At 41.9% G+C, this 18,765-nt stretch overlaps 1 protein-coding gene across 1 annotated transcript in view; it reads left to right on the top strand.

Annotated features, from left to right (window-relative positions):
* VGLL1 (vestigial like family member 1) overlaps window positions 1-18,765 on the top strand; it is a 36,262-nt gene that overhangs the window by 14,594 nt on the left and 2,903 nt on the right. Inside the window, exons 3-4 of the mRNA XM_006160702.2 lie at window positions 13,230-13,640; window positions 15,755-15,814. Of these exons, the coding sequence (XP_006160764.1) occupies window positions 13,230-13,640; window positions 15,755-15,814 (471 nt within the window). The remainder of the gene's footprint in view (window positions 1-13,229; window positions 13,641-15,754; window positions 15,815-18,765) is intronic.

Here is an 18,765-nt window from a genome sequence, read left to right as displayed (position 1 = left end):
GGTTCATCAGATCTAACTTGCTCCTCAGAAGGGTCAAGATACCAGGTATTTAATGCCTGGAGAAGTGTGCCGACTTTGGCTATTTGACTCTGATTTGTTTTTGAACACATTGGCTTGGATTCACAACACTCATTCCCTTGTAAGCACCATCAGAACATGGCCCCTTACTTTTTCTATTCTACTTGCCTAGTAAGACCCAAGTTGGGATAAAAATTATTCTCGGGGTCAGCAGATGGTATAATGGCTACATCTCTGGACTCCCATGTAGTCAACCACAGTTCGAGTCCCGGACCCTTGCATGTGACTCAATATGGCTCCCCTTTACCTTTTAGAAATTTTCCAGTGAACCAAAATCCGGTTCATTTAAAAGCCACTTATTGTTGTTTCTGAGTGTACATGTTGCTCTCATTAGAGGACATACCCACTTCCAAGTCGGGGGCTCTTTGTAAAACAGACAAGTGGAGCCTATGACTGCAGGAGAAAAGCTCACGTGTTTCCAGGTGCCATCACTCTGGATTTGTTCTTTGAGTCTGGACAAGGCATTGTTGTGTATCTGATGTGCTCACTTTTGCCAAATTTACTTCTTGCATAGACATTATTTTTCCAGTCAAGTGATAATGATTTTTCTTAAAAAAAAAAAATCTTGTGGGTTAAGTAAACATGTGGAAGGGTATGTGGTAGCAGCAGATACGAAAGGAAATAGGTGGTAAACTGTGAGGTAGTGGGTGAATAGCAGGGATGTGATGTCCAAGAGTATAATAAATAATCTCAGCAGGACCAGGAATGACTGTGTTCTTGAGTCAAGTGAAAATTGCCATGTGGTAAGAGCTGAGAAACATGGTATGCAGGGTTCATCAGATCTAACTTGCTCCTCAGAAGGGTCAAGATACCAGGTATTTAATGCCTGGAGAAGTGTGCCGACTTTGGCTATTTGACTCTGATTTGTTTTTGAACACATTGGCTTGGATTCACAACACTCATTCCCTTGTAAGCACCATCAGAACATGGCCCCTTACTTTTTCTATTCTACTTGCCTAGTAAGACCCAAGTTGGGATAAAAATTATTCTCGGGGTCAGCAGATGGTATAATGGCTACATCTCTGGACTCCCATGTAGTCAACCACAGTTCGAGTCCCGGACCCTGTGGCTTAAGCTCACACTGGGCACGTGTGTGTGCATACCCAATATCCTAAGAGAATGGAGGAGAAGGGATTGCAGCATGGCCACCCCCTCCTTGGGGGGTGATTGCTTGCTTTCTGTCTCTCTCTGTCTTTTTGGTGAGCACACGCGCCCTATGGCAAAAACCTCTCCAAAAATAAAAAATAAATAAAAAAATAATAAGTGACTCTCGGCTATTGCCACATTTCTCTGCTTTATTTTGCAACACAACCTAAAAATGGTATTCATGCACACCTTGTCTTCTTCCCCACCTCTCCAGCTCCCTAGACTCCACCGTACTCAGGCTTTCATCCTCATTACGCCTTAAAGCTACTCTTTTTGTTTTCTTAGAAAATATTAATTTAATTTATTATTATTAAACTTGGTATAGTCATCAGAGAGAGAGAGAAAGAGAAAGTGAGAAAGAGCAAGCCACCAGGTCTGGGACTCACACTGTGGTCATCCACATGGGAGTCCAGTGTCCTAACCATCACACCACCTGCTGGCCCCAAAGCTACTCTCATCAAGGTTAGCTAGTGACCTCCACTTTCCAAATCCAATATCCATCTTTGTCCTCATCATATGTGACCTATTAGTAACATTTGTTGTAGTGGATTGCTCTTTTTCCCTGGAAAAATTCCCTTCACTTATATTCCATAACATCACACTGTCTTGGTTTTCCTTTGACTTATTTTCCTTCTCCCTCGTGATTGCTCCTTCTCATTCTCCTTTGCCAAATGTCCTCCTCTCTTCAACTTTCACCAGCCTTCAGCCAGTCTTGAATCATGGGCACCCATGTGCCTGGTATGTTCAGAGAGATCTCCAGACTTGAGCTAAGAACCTTATCATGTGGGATTGCCTCACTGAGCATCGTATTTTACCACTGCATCATCATTCAACCTCCCAAACTGAACCTTTAATTGCCTGCTCAACCTGCTTGGTGCACATGGATGCCATCTTGATAAATGGCAACTGTAGCCTTCCAATTATTTGGAATCATGATTAACTCCTTTCTTTGCTTCGCAGCCTACATTCAATCTTTTGGGAAAGTCTTCAGTTTCCACTTTCAAAATAATATCCAAGATCTAACCATGTCTCACCACCTCTGCTGCCATCCCCTTAGTCTGAGAAGCTATAGTCTCCCTGCTAGATTATTGCAATAACCTCCTAACTGGTCTCACTGTTTCTGCTTTTCCTCCCCTTCAGGCTATTCACAATGTAGCAGTCAGAATGATATTATTAAGATGAAAGCTTTATCCTAGCACTTTACTGTTCAAAACCCTTCAATAACTTCCTATGTCACTTAGAACCAAATCTCAAGTCTTTAACAGGTCCTTACCTCATCTGGGCCCCTGCTGTCTTTCTTATCTCATATGCTACCACTTTCCACCTCATCCACTCCCAGGCTCACCTCCTTGCTACTTGTAGAATATGCCAAGCGCAATCCTGCCCCTGGCCTTCCCTTTGCTCTTGGTCTCCCCTCCCCATGGAATGCTATCCCCAGATCTCTGCATCATTTTCCCTATTCCCCTCAGGTCTCCATCTGAATGTCAACTCTTCAGACAAGCCTTCTCTGAACAAAATTTGAACATATAAGCCCCTGCCCTGTCACACTTTCTCTTCTTGCCCTGCTTTATTTTTCTTCTTAGCACTTGTCACCGCTGGACATATTATATGTTCATATGTTTCTTTCTTGACTCCTTCCTCCCCTTAGACTCTGAATTCTATGGCAACAGGGATTCAGTCTGTTTTCCAATTATGTAGTACAATGTCGGACACATGGAAAGCACTCAATAAATATCGCTCAGATGAGTGAATTGTGATTTGGATTGCAGGTTATTGACGCTACAGATGAGATCACCTGCAGATAAGGAGGGAGAACAGTGTGGTGAACGGCTTTAGAACCAGGCAGTCTGGGGCCAGGCCAGCTGCACCACTGATTAATAGTATGATCTCAGGGCGTATCACTGTTCCTCTGTGTGCCTCAGTTTCTTCATCTTTAAAATCAAATATTAAACCATAGGAGGGGGCTTGCAAGGAGTCAATGAGATAATGCACAGTAAGTGGCACATAGCACTATGTAGGTGGTAGTTCTTTTTGTAGAGGTGATACCAAAACTTGTGACACATGTTCATGAGGGGCTAGGCTAGATGTGTGGGCTTACATTCAAAATAGTAGGATTACAAAGCAGCATACCTCTCCCATAAGCCTCAGTGTTTTCAGGCTTCTGTCATGGGGCTGCCATAGTATTTCCTTTGCCTTCCTACTTCACCTTGATTCAGTCATTCTGTGAAGCCCTTACCCACTAAGACAGCTCAAGCATGGCCCTGTTTCTTGCCCAAGCCAGCCTCTGCAGGCCAGATAAAGAGGTGGCTTTCTTCTCCACCTACCTTCTTGGGTGTTACATTTTCCCTGTGAGAATCTCACATATCCCTGGACTGTGAAGATGTTGGCTTCCTCCCTCACAGCATGGTGTGGGCTAGGCAAATATTTGTCTGCTGATTGACCAAATGAAGGAAAGACTGTCTCCCTCAAGGCTTTGCTTATCACAGCCAGGAGTCAAGTTTCTCATACGCTCTGCTGCCTCAGAGGAGGGTCCATGAAAGACATCCAATCCCATAGAGGTTCTTACTGGAGATATTTTCTGACATACATGCAGCTTCGAAATGGTGAGAAAGCTACAAAGTGGCCTTTCACAACCAACTGTTAGCATCCTCTTGACAACTGCAGGCCAGCAGCAGGCCGGCCAGCCCCAGCTAGGCCATGCTGAGGAGAACAGGCTTCCAGTCATGGGCTCCCATCACCGACTGGGCCACATTCTAAGAGTGCTCTGTCAAGCTGAATATGGCAAAGCCCAAACACACACGCCTGTGTGGCAAGGAAATGCCATTGAATTTCTGACTTTTTTTTCACCCCAAATCAAAGTTATTTCTTTATTTACTTATGTATAATTTATCCTGGCCAAACTTCAGAAAAGAAAACACAAGTCGAAGGTATCTTCGAATTATCTCCATTTTAAAAGGACATTGGGGAGTTCAGAGTCAGTAACTGGAAAAGCTTCAGTAACTACAATTTCTGGGGCAGGGAGGCATGATCCTGATGCACATTCTACCCTGGATTCTTCCTGTCTCACCTTCAGCCCCAGTCCCCAGCCTAGACTCAGACCTGACAACATTGCTCAAGGGCTGCTGAGCGTAGGTGAGAGGGCATATACCTGAATATCCAGGGATCTTTCATAGCCAGTCTTAAAGGATCTCACCTCCTTTTCTCTCCCTTCCATCTGCCATAATCTCTATTTGGGAGAAGAAACACTGGGTCCCTCCTTTAGTGTATCTATATGAAAGATAGCCATGCTAGTTGTTTATGGCCCTTGTGAAGACTGACAACTTCCATAGCTTCCTTTCCAGGAAGGGAGAGGAATTGGCATAGATGCATAGTGAGCCCTTCATGAAATGTCAGACACCATATTAAAATTAGTGAATTTGGTATAGTCCCCAAGATCCACTGTGATTTATAAAGTTCAGAGACAGGTAAACATAATCTGGTGTTAGAAGGCAGGATAGTAGTTGCCTTTTGGCCATGCGTGAGTGGGAGGGGGCATAGGGACCCTCTGCTGTGGTGGTTATGTTCTATTATGCAATCTGGGTGCTTAATACCCGGATTGTGAAAATGCCCCCAACTGCACGCTTCTATTTGTGTATTTTTCTGCATGTTGGTTGTACTTCACTGTGGGGTGCTTTGCAATATTATAGTTGTCCTTATTTTACAGAGGAAGAACTACAGCCTCGTAAGGGTAAGGGCCTGGAGGTGGCTCATGCAGGTAGTGAGTGATAGAGAGTCAAACCCAAGTCTATCAGACACCACAGCCATTAGTGTGAACTACTCCATTGCTCTGCCTCTCTGAATCTTGACAATGCCCCCAGCAAGAGGGTTAATACCCATAAAGAGTAATGCTAATATTGTTTACAATGGTTAGCTTAATTAGCACTTCCTGTGTGCTAGGTCCTTTGCTGTGGGCTGTTATCATGGATTATCTCATTGAATCCTCACACAAACCCGATCGGTTAACTCTTACCGTGCCCATTTTCTTGATGAGGAAACCAAGGCTCAGAGAGTCAAGAGACTTGTCTAAGATCCTACAGCTAGTAAGAAGTGGCTATAGTATTCACTACCAGATGAGTTTCATTATAGATCCTGAGCTATTAGCCACCTGACCTCCAAAATACTAGCACACATTCTTTTTTTTTATTTCCATTTTCAGTTGTAAAAAGACTAGGAACCACAGGGAGGTGACTGCGAAGGAGGGAGTGGATCTGAGCAAGCCCCTCTGGTGCCCTGAAACAAGACTGTCTCTTCTAAGCTATCCCTCTGTCTCCTGTGTTATTTGGACCTCAGCCAATACAAAGAATATCCTCTTTGTTCCCACAGTGAATGAATGAAGGACGAGTGTCATCAGCTGAGAGGCCAGAGAGAGTAGAGTCAATGTGTGCAGACTGGGCAAGCCAATGGTTGAACTTTCATGGTGCAAGATGTGCATATGTTCAGAGAGTTCATGGTTTCAACTTCATCATAAAGCAGGGTTTGTATTAAAGGCAAAGAGAGAACAAAAGGAAGGAAAGAAGAAATAAATGAATAGAAGAAAATCAGGAAGTTACAGATCATTCACAACTGTGGCTTACCATTTGATGATTCGTTGGTCAAATGGTTAAGTTTTTGCCTAAAAAAATGACTTTCTCTAGTTATAAAAAGATGTATTCATTTTGGAAAAGCCAGAAAGCACAGATAAGCATTCAGGAAATAGAAACCACATGTTTATCTAAGCGCACATACTAAATCTTACAGCATTGACATTATTTAGTATATAATGGGTCTTAACCTTTTTATTTTTAATTCAACAATAGGTCACATACATCTTTCCATAACATCACATGATCTGCTACTACATCATTTTAATGGCTCAAGTATATAATTTTATAAATGTACCTAATTTATCTAAGTTTTTGGACATTTAGCTTGTTGCTACTCTTTCACTTGAATTATGAACATGACTTTGAACATCTTTCTTTTTATTTTTTATTTTGACAAAAGATGCATATGCTCACCAAAGAGAGAGAATGAGGAGAGAGAGAGAGAGAAAGCACCCCAATGTGGTGTGGTTATACAGTAATTCCTTCTCCTCCATTTATCCACCCTGAGGATTTGGGGCACATACACACAGGTGCCTTGAATGTTTTTAAGTCACCCAGACTGGGATTCAAACTGCATAGTTGGCCGCATGGTATCTAGCTCCCTTAACCTCTAGGCTACACTTTGAAGATCCTTGTAGCTAAATTTTTATATGCGTCACTGATTATATCTTTAAAATAAATTGCTATAAGTGGAATGACTAGGTTAAAGGGTATGCACCACTTGCAAACTATGTGGCCTTTGGTCAGTTATTTTAATCATTCTGAGTCTATTTCCTCATCTGGATTGCTGTATCACATGAGATCACGTATGCAGAATGCTAAGCAAAGTGCTTGACCTATAGTCAGTGCTCACTATGCAAAAGGTATTCTAAATTTACAAATTGTTCCTGCTCACCTTTGATGTATTAGTCCCTGGAGAGAGTAGAGTCAATGTGTGCAGACTGGGCAAGCCAATGGTTGAACTTTCATGGTGCAAGATGTGCATATGTTCAGAGAGTTCATGGTTTCAACTTCATCATAAAGCAGGGTTTGTATTAAAGGCAAAGAGAGAACAAAAGGAAGGAAAGAAGAAATAAATGAATAGAAGAAAATCAGGAAGTTACAGATCATTCACAACTGTGGCTTACCATTTGATGATTCGTTGGTCAAATGGTTAAGTTTTTGCCTAAAAAAATGACTTTCTCTAGTTATAAAAAGATGTATTCATTTTGGAAAAGCCAGAAAGCACAGATAAGCATTCAGGAAATAGAAACCACATGTTTATCTAAGCGCACATACTAAATCTTACAGCATTGACATTATTTAGTATATAATGGGTCTTAACCTTTTTATTTTTAATTCAACAATAGGTCACATACATCTTTCCATAACATCACATGATCTGCTACTACATCATTTTAATGGCTCAAGTATATAATTTTATAAATGTACCTAATTTATCTAAGTTTTTGGACATTTAGCTTGTTGCTACTCTTTCACTTGAATTATGAACATGACTTTGAACATCTTTCTTTTTATTTTTTATTTTGACAAAAGATGCATATGCTCACCAAAGAGAGAGAATGAGGAGAGAGAGAGAGAGAAAGCACCCCAATGTGGTGTGGTTATACAGTAATTCCTTCTCCTCCATTTATCCACCCTGAGGATTTGGGGCACATACACACAGGTGCCTTGAATGTTTTTAAGTCACCCAGACTGGGATTCAAACTGCATAGTTGGCCGCATGGTATCTAGCTCCCTTAACCTCTAGGCTACACTTTGAAGATCCTTGTAGCTAAATTTTTATATGCGTCACTGATTATATCTTTAAAATAAATTGCTATAAGTGGAATGACTAGGTTAAAGGGTATGCACCACTTGCAAACTATGTGGCCTTTGGTCAGTTATTTTAATCATTCTGAGTCTATTTCCTCATCTGGATTGCTGTATCACATGAGATCACGTATGCAGAATGCTAAGCAAAGTGCTTGACCTATAGTCAGTGCTCACTATGCAAAAGGTATTCTAAATTTACAAATTGTTCCTGCTCACCTTTGATGTATTAGTCCCTGGAAATGGACACAGATTGAAAAAGGGCTTCTTTTTTTTTTTTTTTCTGACTTTCTTTTTTTTTTTTTTACACACATCCAAAATTTATGATGACAACTTTGATGTTTTTGACTATTAAATCCACCAGCTAATCATTCTCATAAGGAGTTCCCATTGCTTGTTTACTTTCTTTTTTTTATGTTTTTTTAATTTATTCATTCTCTACATTAATTCACTATACACCATCACAACACACAAATGAATTTTCCATCCAAAATGCACTGTGCATTGGCTCAATCAAGCACATCAACATACATATTCTCAGCAAATAATTTTCCAATTCTTATGTCCTGCATACCTTGCCTTTTGTTTTGCCATCCCTGATTCCCCATGAAAAAGGGCTTCTTAAATCTCTTTTTTGTAGGTACAGTATACACCATCTTCCACACCAGCCCTGAAATAAAGCCACTTTTGCTACTGTTGGCTTCTCAGCTCAGTTCTTCTTGCTCTTCCCTTCTCTGGCACTAGATGACTGAAGGCAGGGGGAATTCTCAGGCCTCATGCATTCATTAACATCTTGATTTTCCTGGGTTGGTTGCAATGAGTGTCGCAGACCAGTAAAGAAACTCGAAGTGAATTTATAAACTGAAATAATTAATAATAAAAACAGTAATGGCTACCACTTATGGAGTGCCTGTTGTATAGTAGATTGTGTCATTTAATCTCACAATAGTCCCCAGAGGCTTGGGGGAAGGGACTTGCTAAGTGTCACACAACTAGGAAATGGCAGATCTGGGACTGGACTCTGAGCCTGTCTGCTTCAAAGTCTGCTCTTAACCACTTAGTCTGCTGCTCTCCTCAATATAGAAAGTTCAGTGTGAGGCCAGCCAGCAATGTAGTGGTTAAGGTGGCTGGATCCCACGTGGTCAAGTATGCGGTTCCAGTCCTAGATCCAGTGACTTGAGAAACTCACTGGGAGCATGTGTGTGCATGCCCAAAATCCTGAAAGGAGAATGGAGGAAGAGATTGTGGCATGGCCTTCCTCCCTGAGGGGTGCCTTTGCACTTTCCCTTATTTTCTCTGTCTGTCTCTCTCTGGTGAGCATACATGCTCTATAGCTAACTAAAAAGAAAAAGTTCAGTGGGGTGTGTGCATGCTCTCATGTGTGTGTGCATGTGTTTGTAAGAGTTTACATATTTGCAACTGTGCATGCATATGTGAATGTCTGCGTGTAATCATGTGTGTGCACATGTGTGAATGAATGCATGTCTGTGCACTACTTAGAATAATATTTATTCAGGGCCTACTATGTGCCTGGCACTGTGCAAGTTCCTGGGGATATGATGGTGAGCAAAAGAGAAATTATCTCAGCCCTCACAAAGCTTATTAGATAGTGGGGAAGACTGATACTGAATTACTAAACGAAGGAATGACTAAAGAAATTATATATTAAGATTATGCCTGTGAAAGAAATGAACAGAGTGTAGTCATAGAAAGTAACAGGATAACAGATTTTAGATGGGAGGGTCACAAACAGCCTTTCTGAAGTTGGTGTGTCTAGAAACTAGTTTGAAATAAGAAGTCAGGGCCACCATGTAAAGACAAAGTGAGTCTTCTGGGGTGGAAACAAACTTTTTAGTGCCTGGAAATGCTTTCTAAAGGGTTTCAGGCTCCCAGAAGTGTACATGGGTGGGCATGGGTAGTGTCTCTGGGTATGTTTGAGAGACAGGAAGAATGACCTGCTAGTTTTACTCTAAAGACACGGAGTGGGAAGTGGCGACTACCACTCTCTGGGCACACCCTGGGGGTGGGACCAAGGAACTTGGGGGTTCGAGAGGCATTTATGAGGCAGATGCTGGGTCTACATACTTGGGGTTAGAATATATGAGGCAGAAGTATTTTGTATTTCTACTGAAAAAAAAAAAATCCCAGCCTGCCCTGAGCATTCCTGAATCAAAGAACTCCTACCCATTCGCCATTCATGTATGTAGTCTGGGGTTTGAAAAGGCAACAAAGTCACCCGTGGGGCTCCCTCTTTCAGTGGTAACAAAGAGGGGAAATTTGGGTAAGAAAATGTTACCAGGACCACTTCAAATAGCTTCAGCAGCCTTGAGCCAGTCCAGGCTATGGCTTAAGATGTCCACAGAGTGAATGAGTGTGGTTGCTGGAGCAGTTGACCCAAGAAACACAAGGAAGAGTATCCCACTGAAATGTGTGATCTCTACCTTAGGGGCCACCACTACCCAAGCGTGGTCTGTAAATGTGGCCTTCCCCAGGCCACCCAAGGCCCACCATTGGGTTGTTGTGAATTCAGGGTTGGGACACTCCCATCCAAACTGTGTTCTGGTGCGCCAAGTGACCACACGAGACCTTGGAAGATGGTACACCACCCACTCCCATTAATATTTCAGCCATAGAAGTCTGAAAGGAAAGCAGTTAAGAGAAATATTCAAAACCAATGGGAACCCTGCTTTTCACATTTCAAGCATTCAGCACCTAGGTCATATGTATGAGATCTGTAAAGCCAATTTACCCAGTAGTCAGAGGCTACACTTTGTTTCTAATTTATGATTAGGATATGCAGTGCCTTCATTCAGTATGAACCATGAACAGTGATTATACCAAATTAGCTTGATCTCTCCACTTGGGCCACTCAGTATCTTGACTTGCTACTGGCCTAGAGATATCAATTTTTGAAAATAGCGCTCATCCCCAAGAATACATCTTAATATATGTCCTTGTCCATTGTGTCATTGAAAGAGACCAAGCATTGCCTATGGCTTGTTGTGAACAGAGTGAGATTGTGAGCAGAACACTTGAGTCACATGGGTTGGAGTTTCTTTTGTTCCTATCATCAGTATTACATGGAAGGTTACAGGAGGAGGTGGAAGCACTCCAGTAGCAGTGAACAGGCCTCTCGAATGTTTTTATGTTTTACATAATCCATTCAAATGGAACACTCAGAAGAGCGAGGAGAGGTGCACGCAGAGGGCAAGGGGAACAGTGTCCCAGACAGCCTTTCCAGCCGGCCAGTCTTCCTTTGTTTTAACACCCACAACCCCCCTCCATTATCTTGACTAGATGAGAGGCTCTGCAATTTAAGCACCATCTGGCAGAGCTCTTTCCCTTTTTTGAGTGGGTGTTGAGAATGGGGAAAATAGTCATCCATGTCATGAGCTGTCCTAGACGTTTGAGATCTCAGATTCAGCCATTACAGTAGAAACAATCAGAGGAGTATCTGTGGAGCCAAAGGAGACCCCATCCCTGCTAGCCAGTCCACATGAACTTTGTAGGAAGAAACCGAGTCACTTCCTGACCCTTAGCTTTTTGCTTTTGTAGGATGAGGGTCAAGTAACTACTTCTCTATCCATCACTCATTGCTCCCACTCAGTTCCCTGATTGGCTAATATGCTTTGCTACTGTCGTCTAGTCTCCTAACATCCCTGCACTCTCTTGAAAATGGAGTTTCAGGGACCAGCAGTTAGCATGATGGCTACGTTGCTGGACTCCCTTGTGGCCAACTGCGGTTCAAGTCTCAACCCGGTGACTTAAACTCTACTTCTCTATCCATCACTCATTGCTCCCACTCAGTTCCCTGATTGGCTAATATGCTTTGCTACTGTCGTCTAGTCTCCTAACATCCCTGCACTCTCTTGAAAATGGAGTTTCAGGGACCAGCAGTTAGCATGATGGCTACGTTGCTGGACTCCCTTGTGGCCAACTGCGGTTCAAGTCTCAACCCGGTGACTTAAACTCATGCTGAGAATGTGTGCATGCGTGCCCAAGATCCTGAGGAGAATGGAGGATAATGGATTTAGCAAAAACCTCTCAAATAAAAAGAAAGAAACGAAAAGAAAGAAAATAGAGTTTCAACCCCTAGAGTTGTATGAATGGCCTAACACAGGCAAGCATTAACTCCTTTATAAAGGGGTTCTATGGAGTTCCCCTATTTGTTGTACTTAAAACGCCAGCTATAAAATCCAAACACAAGTAAAGCACTTTTACTTCTAGAAAAATTTCCTCAAGGAGATAGTCGGACGAAGGAAGAAAGGGTACAAAGATCAAATAAAGATGCTCATTGTAATGTTGTTAACATAATGAAGGATGGACATAGCTGATTTTTTCCCACAAATATGACATTTGCTGGTCTTGTTACTGTCTTATGATGAAACACTGTATAGTCATTTAAAAGGCTGGGGTTTCAAGGCAAGTTTCACTCACTCTCTGAGGCTGCTGTGAACTGTCCTGCTTTGCTGGCAGAGGACAAATGGCTTTCTTTAACCCCCAACCCAACTTCTGTATTATCTACTGAGAATAATTCAGTGGTACTACACCAACGCATGTGTTCTGAATCTTGCCAAGCCCGTCGTTCAAATCTCATTGCCAGTCCAGCTCCTACTCCTTTAGACCAGGCCCATTTAATGGGTTCCATGTCTTCTTATTTGGTCTCTTTTGGCTATAAACCATTAGATTAATTTTCCAAATGCCACTTTATATGTGTTTTCTACATAAACTCCAAGGAACATATCAGCAGCCATCAGAAAAAGTTTCAATTGAGTCTCACATAAAGTTTCTCAGCAACTCCTGAGGATCTTGTTTCTATATTTTAAACAAACCTTACAGATCTCAAAATGTGAATGGATGACTTTTAAAATATATTGAAAGGGGGACCAGCAGATGGTGTAATGGTTATGTCACTAGACTCCCACGTAGTGGACCACAGGTCAAATCCCAGACCTGGTGTCTTGAAACTTATGCCAGGCACATGCGTGTGTATGTGTCCAAATTCCAGAGAAGAGAAGGTTAGAGTTTGGATTGCAGTGTGGCCATCCTCCCTGGGAGTTGATTGCCCACTTTCTGTCTCTCTGTCTCTCTCTGTCTCTCCAGCAAGCACATGTGCCCTATAGCAAAAAATCTCTCTAAAAAAAAGAAAGTAAAAAGAAAAATAAATATAAATGAGAAATTACAAAATAAATGTATTTTTAAATAGCAAAAACAAAAGCTGGTGTTTGGCTCTAGTTATTGCTATGGAAGGAAATTTGTGACATTTTAAAAAATGCAAAAGTGGCTTAAATAACAATATGTGTTGTGAAACAGTACATATATGAATGGAAACAAATCTTAGAAAGAAGTACACCTAAAGGTGCATGATGAATATCTCTGATTATTATAATTAGGATAATTTTAAAAAAATCTTTTCTATATTGCCTTCAAGTTTATGTATGTGTGTGTGTGTGTGTGTGTGTATGTTATATATATATATATATAAAATGTATTAGCCAGTAAAACAACAAAGCTACTTCCATTTGGAAAACAATAAACATCTAATGTGTCTTCTAAATCTTTCCTTCCCAGATAGTGACATGGCTCCAAATCAGTGGCATTTCTCTTCTCCATGGACAAAGCCAGGAGCATCTCTTGCAAATGGTGATGCTAACTGCAGCTTTATGTCTGATCCCATGAATGTGGATCAGTACCCCATGTCCCTGAATGGGAGCCCCTCTGCTCATCCTGGAGAGCTGTGGCATTTCTCCTCCTTGGCCAGCCCCAGCTCCCCAGAGCCTGGCTACTCTCATGCCTATCCTGCAGGGCACCTGGTTCCAGAGACCCAGCTGGATGGGAAATGTGAGCCTCTCCTAAGTCTCCTCCAGCAAGACAGATGCTTAGCCCATCCTCAGGAATCTGCCAGGAGGGAGGAGTACAACCCTGTCCAAATAGCCGGAAGCTCGGGATCGTTCCTCAACCTGTCTCCCAGCTCAACTCACTGTAAGGAAATGCCTATGGCTACTTAGAGGATCACCTCTGATTGGTTTTGTGAGAGAGCAAGTTGGCATACATAAGATGGGGTGCTAAGACTAACTGTTGCCACCTGGATGGAGAGAAGCTAAGGGACAGAATGCTCAGCGTAAACATTCCATGTATCGTTAGTAGGCTTCATCAATGTTCATAGTTTAATGGCTAATGGGTTACATAAATAGCCAGCCAGCCAGACCTGGTTTGAAATATTGACTTCAGTCTGTTGACTTGGCCTTTCCCTAGATAAGTGATGGACTTCTGCCTAAAATCATAGGACCTCCCCCCCCACACACACACACATTTATCTGGGTGGGAGCCACTAAGTAATCCATTTGCAAAGCAGAACTCTGTGACGTACCTACAGGCTCAAACTCTATCCTCCAGACATGTTGGCAACTTGCAATGTTGCCAGGCTCCTGGGCAAAACAAGGGCAATCTATACCAACCATCTGCTCCTCACATTAAAATTCAAAGCAATTGTAGAGGTAGCCCTGTTGCTGCCTGGAGACATGGTAACAGTGCCTGCCTGTCGTTAGGTCACTCCTGTGGACTGGGCTTCTCTTGCTGGGCTTCCCTTGGGCTCTCACTCTCTGACCACCACCCCCCCCCAACTAAAAACACCCTTAAGGCTCACTTACTTCTTCATTCACTCACCAATCCAATGAATATTTATTTAATAGTTTTTTTTCATATGAGGGAGAGAGACATACAAAGAGAGATGTCTCTCTGTCTCTCTCTGTCTGTCTGGCGAGCACACGCGCCCTATAGCAAAAACCTCTCCAAAAATAGAAAAAAAATAGGTTTTTTTTCATATGAGGGAGAGAGACATACAAAGAGAGAAAGAGATGGAGAGGGAGAAACAGCACCAGAACACGATCTTGATCACTTGATCCACCCCCAAGCTCAGCCAGCCCTGAAACATGGACATACATGAGCTCAGTGTTCTCAGAGAGGTCTCCAGACATGAACTGGGAGTCTTCCCATGTGGACCAGCCTCTCAAAGCATTGTGTTTTCACTGCTGCACCCCTGTCCAGCTCCACCAACAAATAACAAGTGCTTCCTATCAGGAAGCAATATTCTTTTTGCAAAATGATGGGAACAAATTGACCTGTATTATATTTTCACACACACAAAAATAAAATCAAGACTTGTCTTTCATTTGAAGTACTTTCAACAATATATGTTTTATAATTTCATGGTATCCTCTGGCATTCTGTCCTCTGGATACATTTTCTTATGTAACTCCCTAGCCCACACACTCTCTGTGTTCCATGCCTGAGAGCAATCATTGGAAGCTATTTTTACTCTGAACTAAGCATGTAGTACACAAAGGGACTGTTCAGCAAAGCCTACCTAAGTCAGGCACTGTATTCCATCCTAATGTTGAAAACAAATTTCCTGTTAAAATACCACTCCATCATCTCCAGAGTTTGATTAGGAATGTAGGTAGAAACTAAATCATAAAAAATTTTATGTTTGAGAAATCTGAGAAAATTCCTATCCCTGTACTCTTTTTCAAAAATCTTCTACTGGATTCAGAAGGAAAGTTAGGACGACTGTGTGTGTACATATGCCTGTGCATACACACAGCGGAGCCCTGTTTCAACGGTTGGTTAGAACACAGATGGTTCAAATCATCACCTTCCAAACATAACAACTCTATATAGTTCAAATCCAAATCAGCAAATATTTAGTGAGCATCTACTATATGCCAGGCACATCATGGTCACAGTATAATGCAGGCGTTATACTGTTCCCGAAACCTCCAGACACATTCACCAACAAATGTAGGCTGCCAAAGTCTCAACTGCTGTGAACTCTTCATATTCTCCTACCAAAGCTGACATCAGTTGTAGTAACTGGTGACTGTTGAGAAAGTCAATGACCATTAATCAGGAACAGTGCCTAGAAGATGGGAATGAGGTCCAAGGGGCCTAAAAAGAGAAGCTTTCCTGTTTTTGTAGCATCTGTTAAGAGAAGATATGCCAGGTGTTTATGAACCGAGGGGCAGGCAATGTGGAGCACTTTTCTAAATCAGTCCCAGAGATTTCATTTCCAATCACACCCTCTTCTTCTTCTCTAGGTAAGAAAATGTATGTCTCGCCCAGTTGGGGCCCTGCCAGTACCAGCCTTGCACATGAAAGTAAGTGTCTGTTCAGCCTTTGATGGCGTGTCTAGGTATTCTAGGAACATACTTGAGGAGCTTGTTGTATAAAAACCAGGGCGTCCAACAGCTGACATGTGCCTTATTTTTATTATTTAGTATTTCCTCTTTTTTTAAGGTTTTTGCCTTAGGGTGTGCACATTTGCTGGAGAGAGAGAGAGACAGAGACACAGAGAGAAAGTGAGAAATCAACCCTCAGGGGGATGGCCACGCTGCAATTCCTTCTTCTCCATTCTCCTCCCGGGATGTTGGACACACACATCCACCTAGTGTGATTATTGAGCCCCAGGGTCTGGGACTCAAACTGCAGTCAGCCATGTGGAAGTCCAGTGACACAACTGCTATTCCATCTGCTGGCCCCTATTATTTGGTATTTTCACAGGTAGAGTTTATTTCATCTTAGTCTCAAAGAGCCCATGCACTTTGTATCTTGTAAAATTTTATGAAAATTTTCTTATTTTGCCATTAAAGCAACTGAGTTTTTTTTTTTTTTTTCCTGAACCAGATGTAACCAAGGTAACTAAGGTGACTCAGGAAAATGAACATATTCATGAAGATTAACTTGCTCTGTGCCAGATGTTCAGTTGTCAGCCTAGCACATCTGCAATTAGGGAAATGAGGTCCCAGGCCAGGACTCTGGGTTCCATAGTCGACTTGAAAGTGGTGTTGAGACCAGCAGTTAGTGTAATGGCTATGTCACTGGACTCTCATGTAGTCGACTGTGATTCAAGTCCCGGACCCAGTGGCTTAAACTCACACTGGGTGCATGTGGCCCAAGCAGTGCTCTACGCTGTGTGCCCAAGATCCCAAGAGGAGAATGGAGGAGAAGGGATTGTGGTGTGCCATCCCCCGAGGGGGTGACTTCTCACTTTCTGTCTCTCTGTCTCTGTCTGTCTGGCAAGTACATGCACCCTATAGCTAAAAGCCTCTCCAAAAATATAAAAAAATTAAAAAATAAAATAAAAACAAGGAAAAAATGGTAATAGAATATTTGCAGGTATAGTAAAATTTATTCTGTATGAAGCTCTTATGCAGGACAAAAACAAAACAAAAAGCAAAACAAAACGAAACAGGAAACAACTTCAATGATTAACTGATCATGCAAAGTGAGGAGGAGATACATTTAGGGTTGGTTCAAAAGCCTTTGCATGCCTGAGTCAGGCTTCCCATAAGTCCCCGCCCAAGGGAATGAGCTTTGCTAGTCTTCTAATTTATGGAAGTCTGGATTTCGATGTCTCCTAAGTACATGTTAGTAGTCTCTACATTTATTACAAGTCTTGGTGTTAATTTGATGCTTTAAATTGTTCGTAAGCCAAAAATAACAGCAACGTTTATTGGGTGTTGACTACGAGCCATCTGGCACATTCCCCCAATGACTTTGTGATATGTGTATGATTATATCCTGGGTGCTTTACACAATAGATATTCAATAAATAGTGATTGAATGAATGAATATCCCCATTTTATAGAAGAAAAAACTGAGTTTCAAAGAGGCAAAAGGACTTCACCTTAAGTATTACAGTCTCATAGCACTAAATGGCAGATGCACTACCTCTTTGTTCTCATAACATTATAAAATCATTTAAAAATCATCATAAAGCCATTAAGTCAAATGTACAACAGTGAAAATTAATGGGACCAGCAGATGGCATAGTGGTTACGTCACTGGACTCCCATATGGCCAACCAGGGTTCGAGTCCCAGATCCAGTGACTTGAAAATCAATATATGCAGATAATAATAACAGTTGATATTGCTATGTGTCAGACCAATGCTGTAATATATATTTGGGATGAAAGAGTGAACAAAACTGTCTTTGTCCCTACATCCATAGAGTTAATAGTTTAGTGGGAAAGACATACAGTTATCAAAAGAAAAAAATATATATTTGCAACTTATAACTGCTATGAAGAAAACACAGAAGATTGTTGAAACAGGGGAGTATGAGGGCCAGCTTTAGATGAAGTGGTCAAGGAAGTGATACGTGGCAGGAACCCAAATGAAGTGAGAGAACTAGTTTTGGAAAGATGGGAGAAATGAAGGAATGTGGAGAAAGCTGTCCCTGAAAAAGGCCCAAGGAGTGTGTGAGGAATGGGGAAAAAAAGCACAGCATGGGCATAGTGCAGTGAGAAAGGAAGATTGTGGTTCAAGATGAGGCTGGAGATGTAGGCAGTGACCAGGTGACACAGGGACTTATGGGTCATGTTAGAATACAAATTTCACATTCTTATGTGATTTGGTGAGCCACGAAAAGACTTTAAATGTGATCCAATTTGTATTTGATAAGATCACAAAAGCTGTTGTGGGGTGGATAGATTGAGACCAGGGCCAGATGGGGACACAAGGGTAACACAACTGGACCCACATGGGAAAGTCCTCAGTTCATATCCCAGAGCCTCCCTCTGCACACCTGGTGCATGCACATGTGACTCCGACCTCAGCTGACTGAGGCTGGGGGTGGATGGTGGCACAGGGACCCTGTTGGTGGTGCCTCTTTCTCTCTCTCTTCTTCAATAGAAATAAGTGAATAAACTAAAGAGAGATAGACTGACTACTAAGAAGGCAGAATCATTAGAGGATGAACACTGGTATTTAGATGGTAGCAACAGAGATAGATTGAAGTACAGTAATGTGCCATATAATGACCTGTTGGTCAATGACACCACATTTGCAACAGTGGTTGCTTACGGTTATAACAGGCAGTACCATATAGCCTAGGCGTGTATTAGGCTATCCCACCTCGGTTTCTGTAAGCATCACTCCATGATGTTTACACAGTGACAAAATCACCTAACAATGCATTTCTTAGATTATATCTCTATCTTTAAGTGATACATGACTATAGATGTATTTGACATCCATTTGGAAGGTTTAACTCTTTGGTCTTGCTAATGAATTCAATGGGAGAGGTGAAGAAAAGGGAAGAATCTA

This window comes from Tupaia chinensis, unplaced genomic scaffold, assembly GCF_000334495.1.
Source record: "Tupaia chinensis unplaced genomic scaffold, TupChi_1.0 Scaffold000706_1, whole genome shotgun sequence".
Taxonomy (NCBI): domain Eukaryota; kingdom Metazoa; phylum Chordata; class Mammalia; order Scandentia; family Tupaiidae; genus Tupaia; species Tupaia belangeri.
This window is presented reverse-complemented; position numbering and strand designations above follow the sequence as displayed.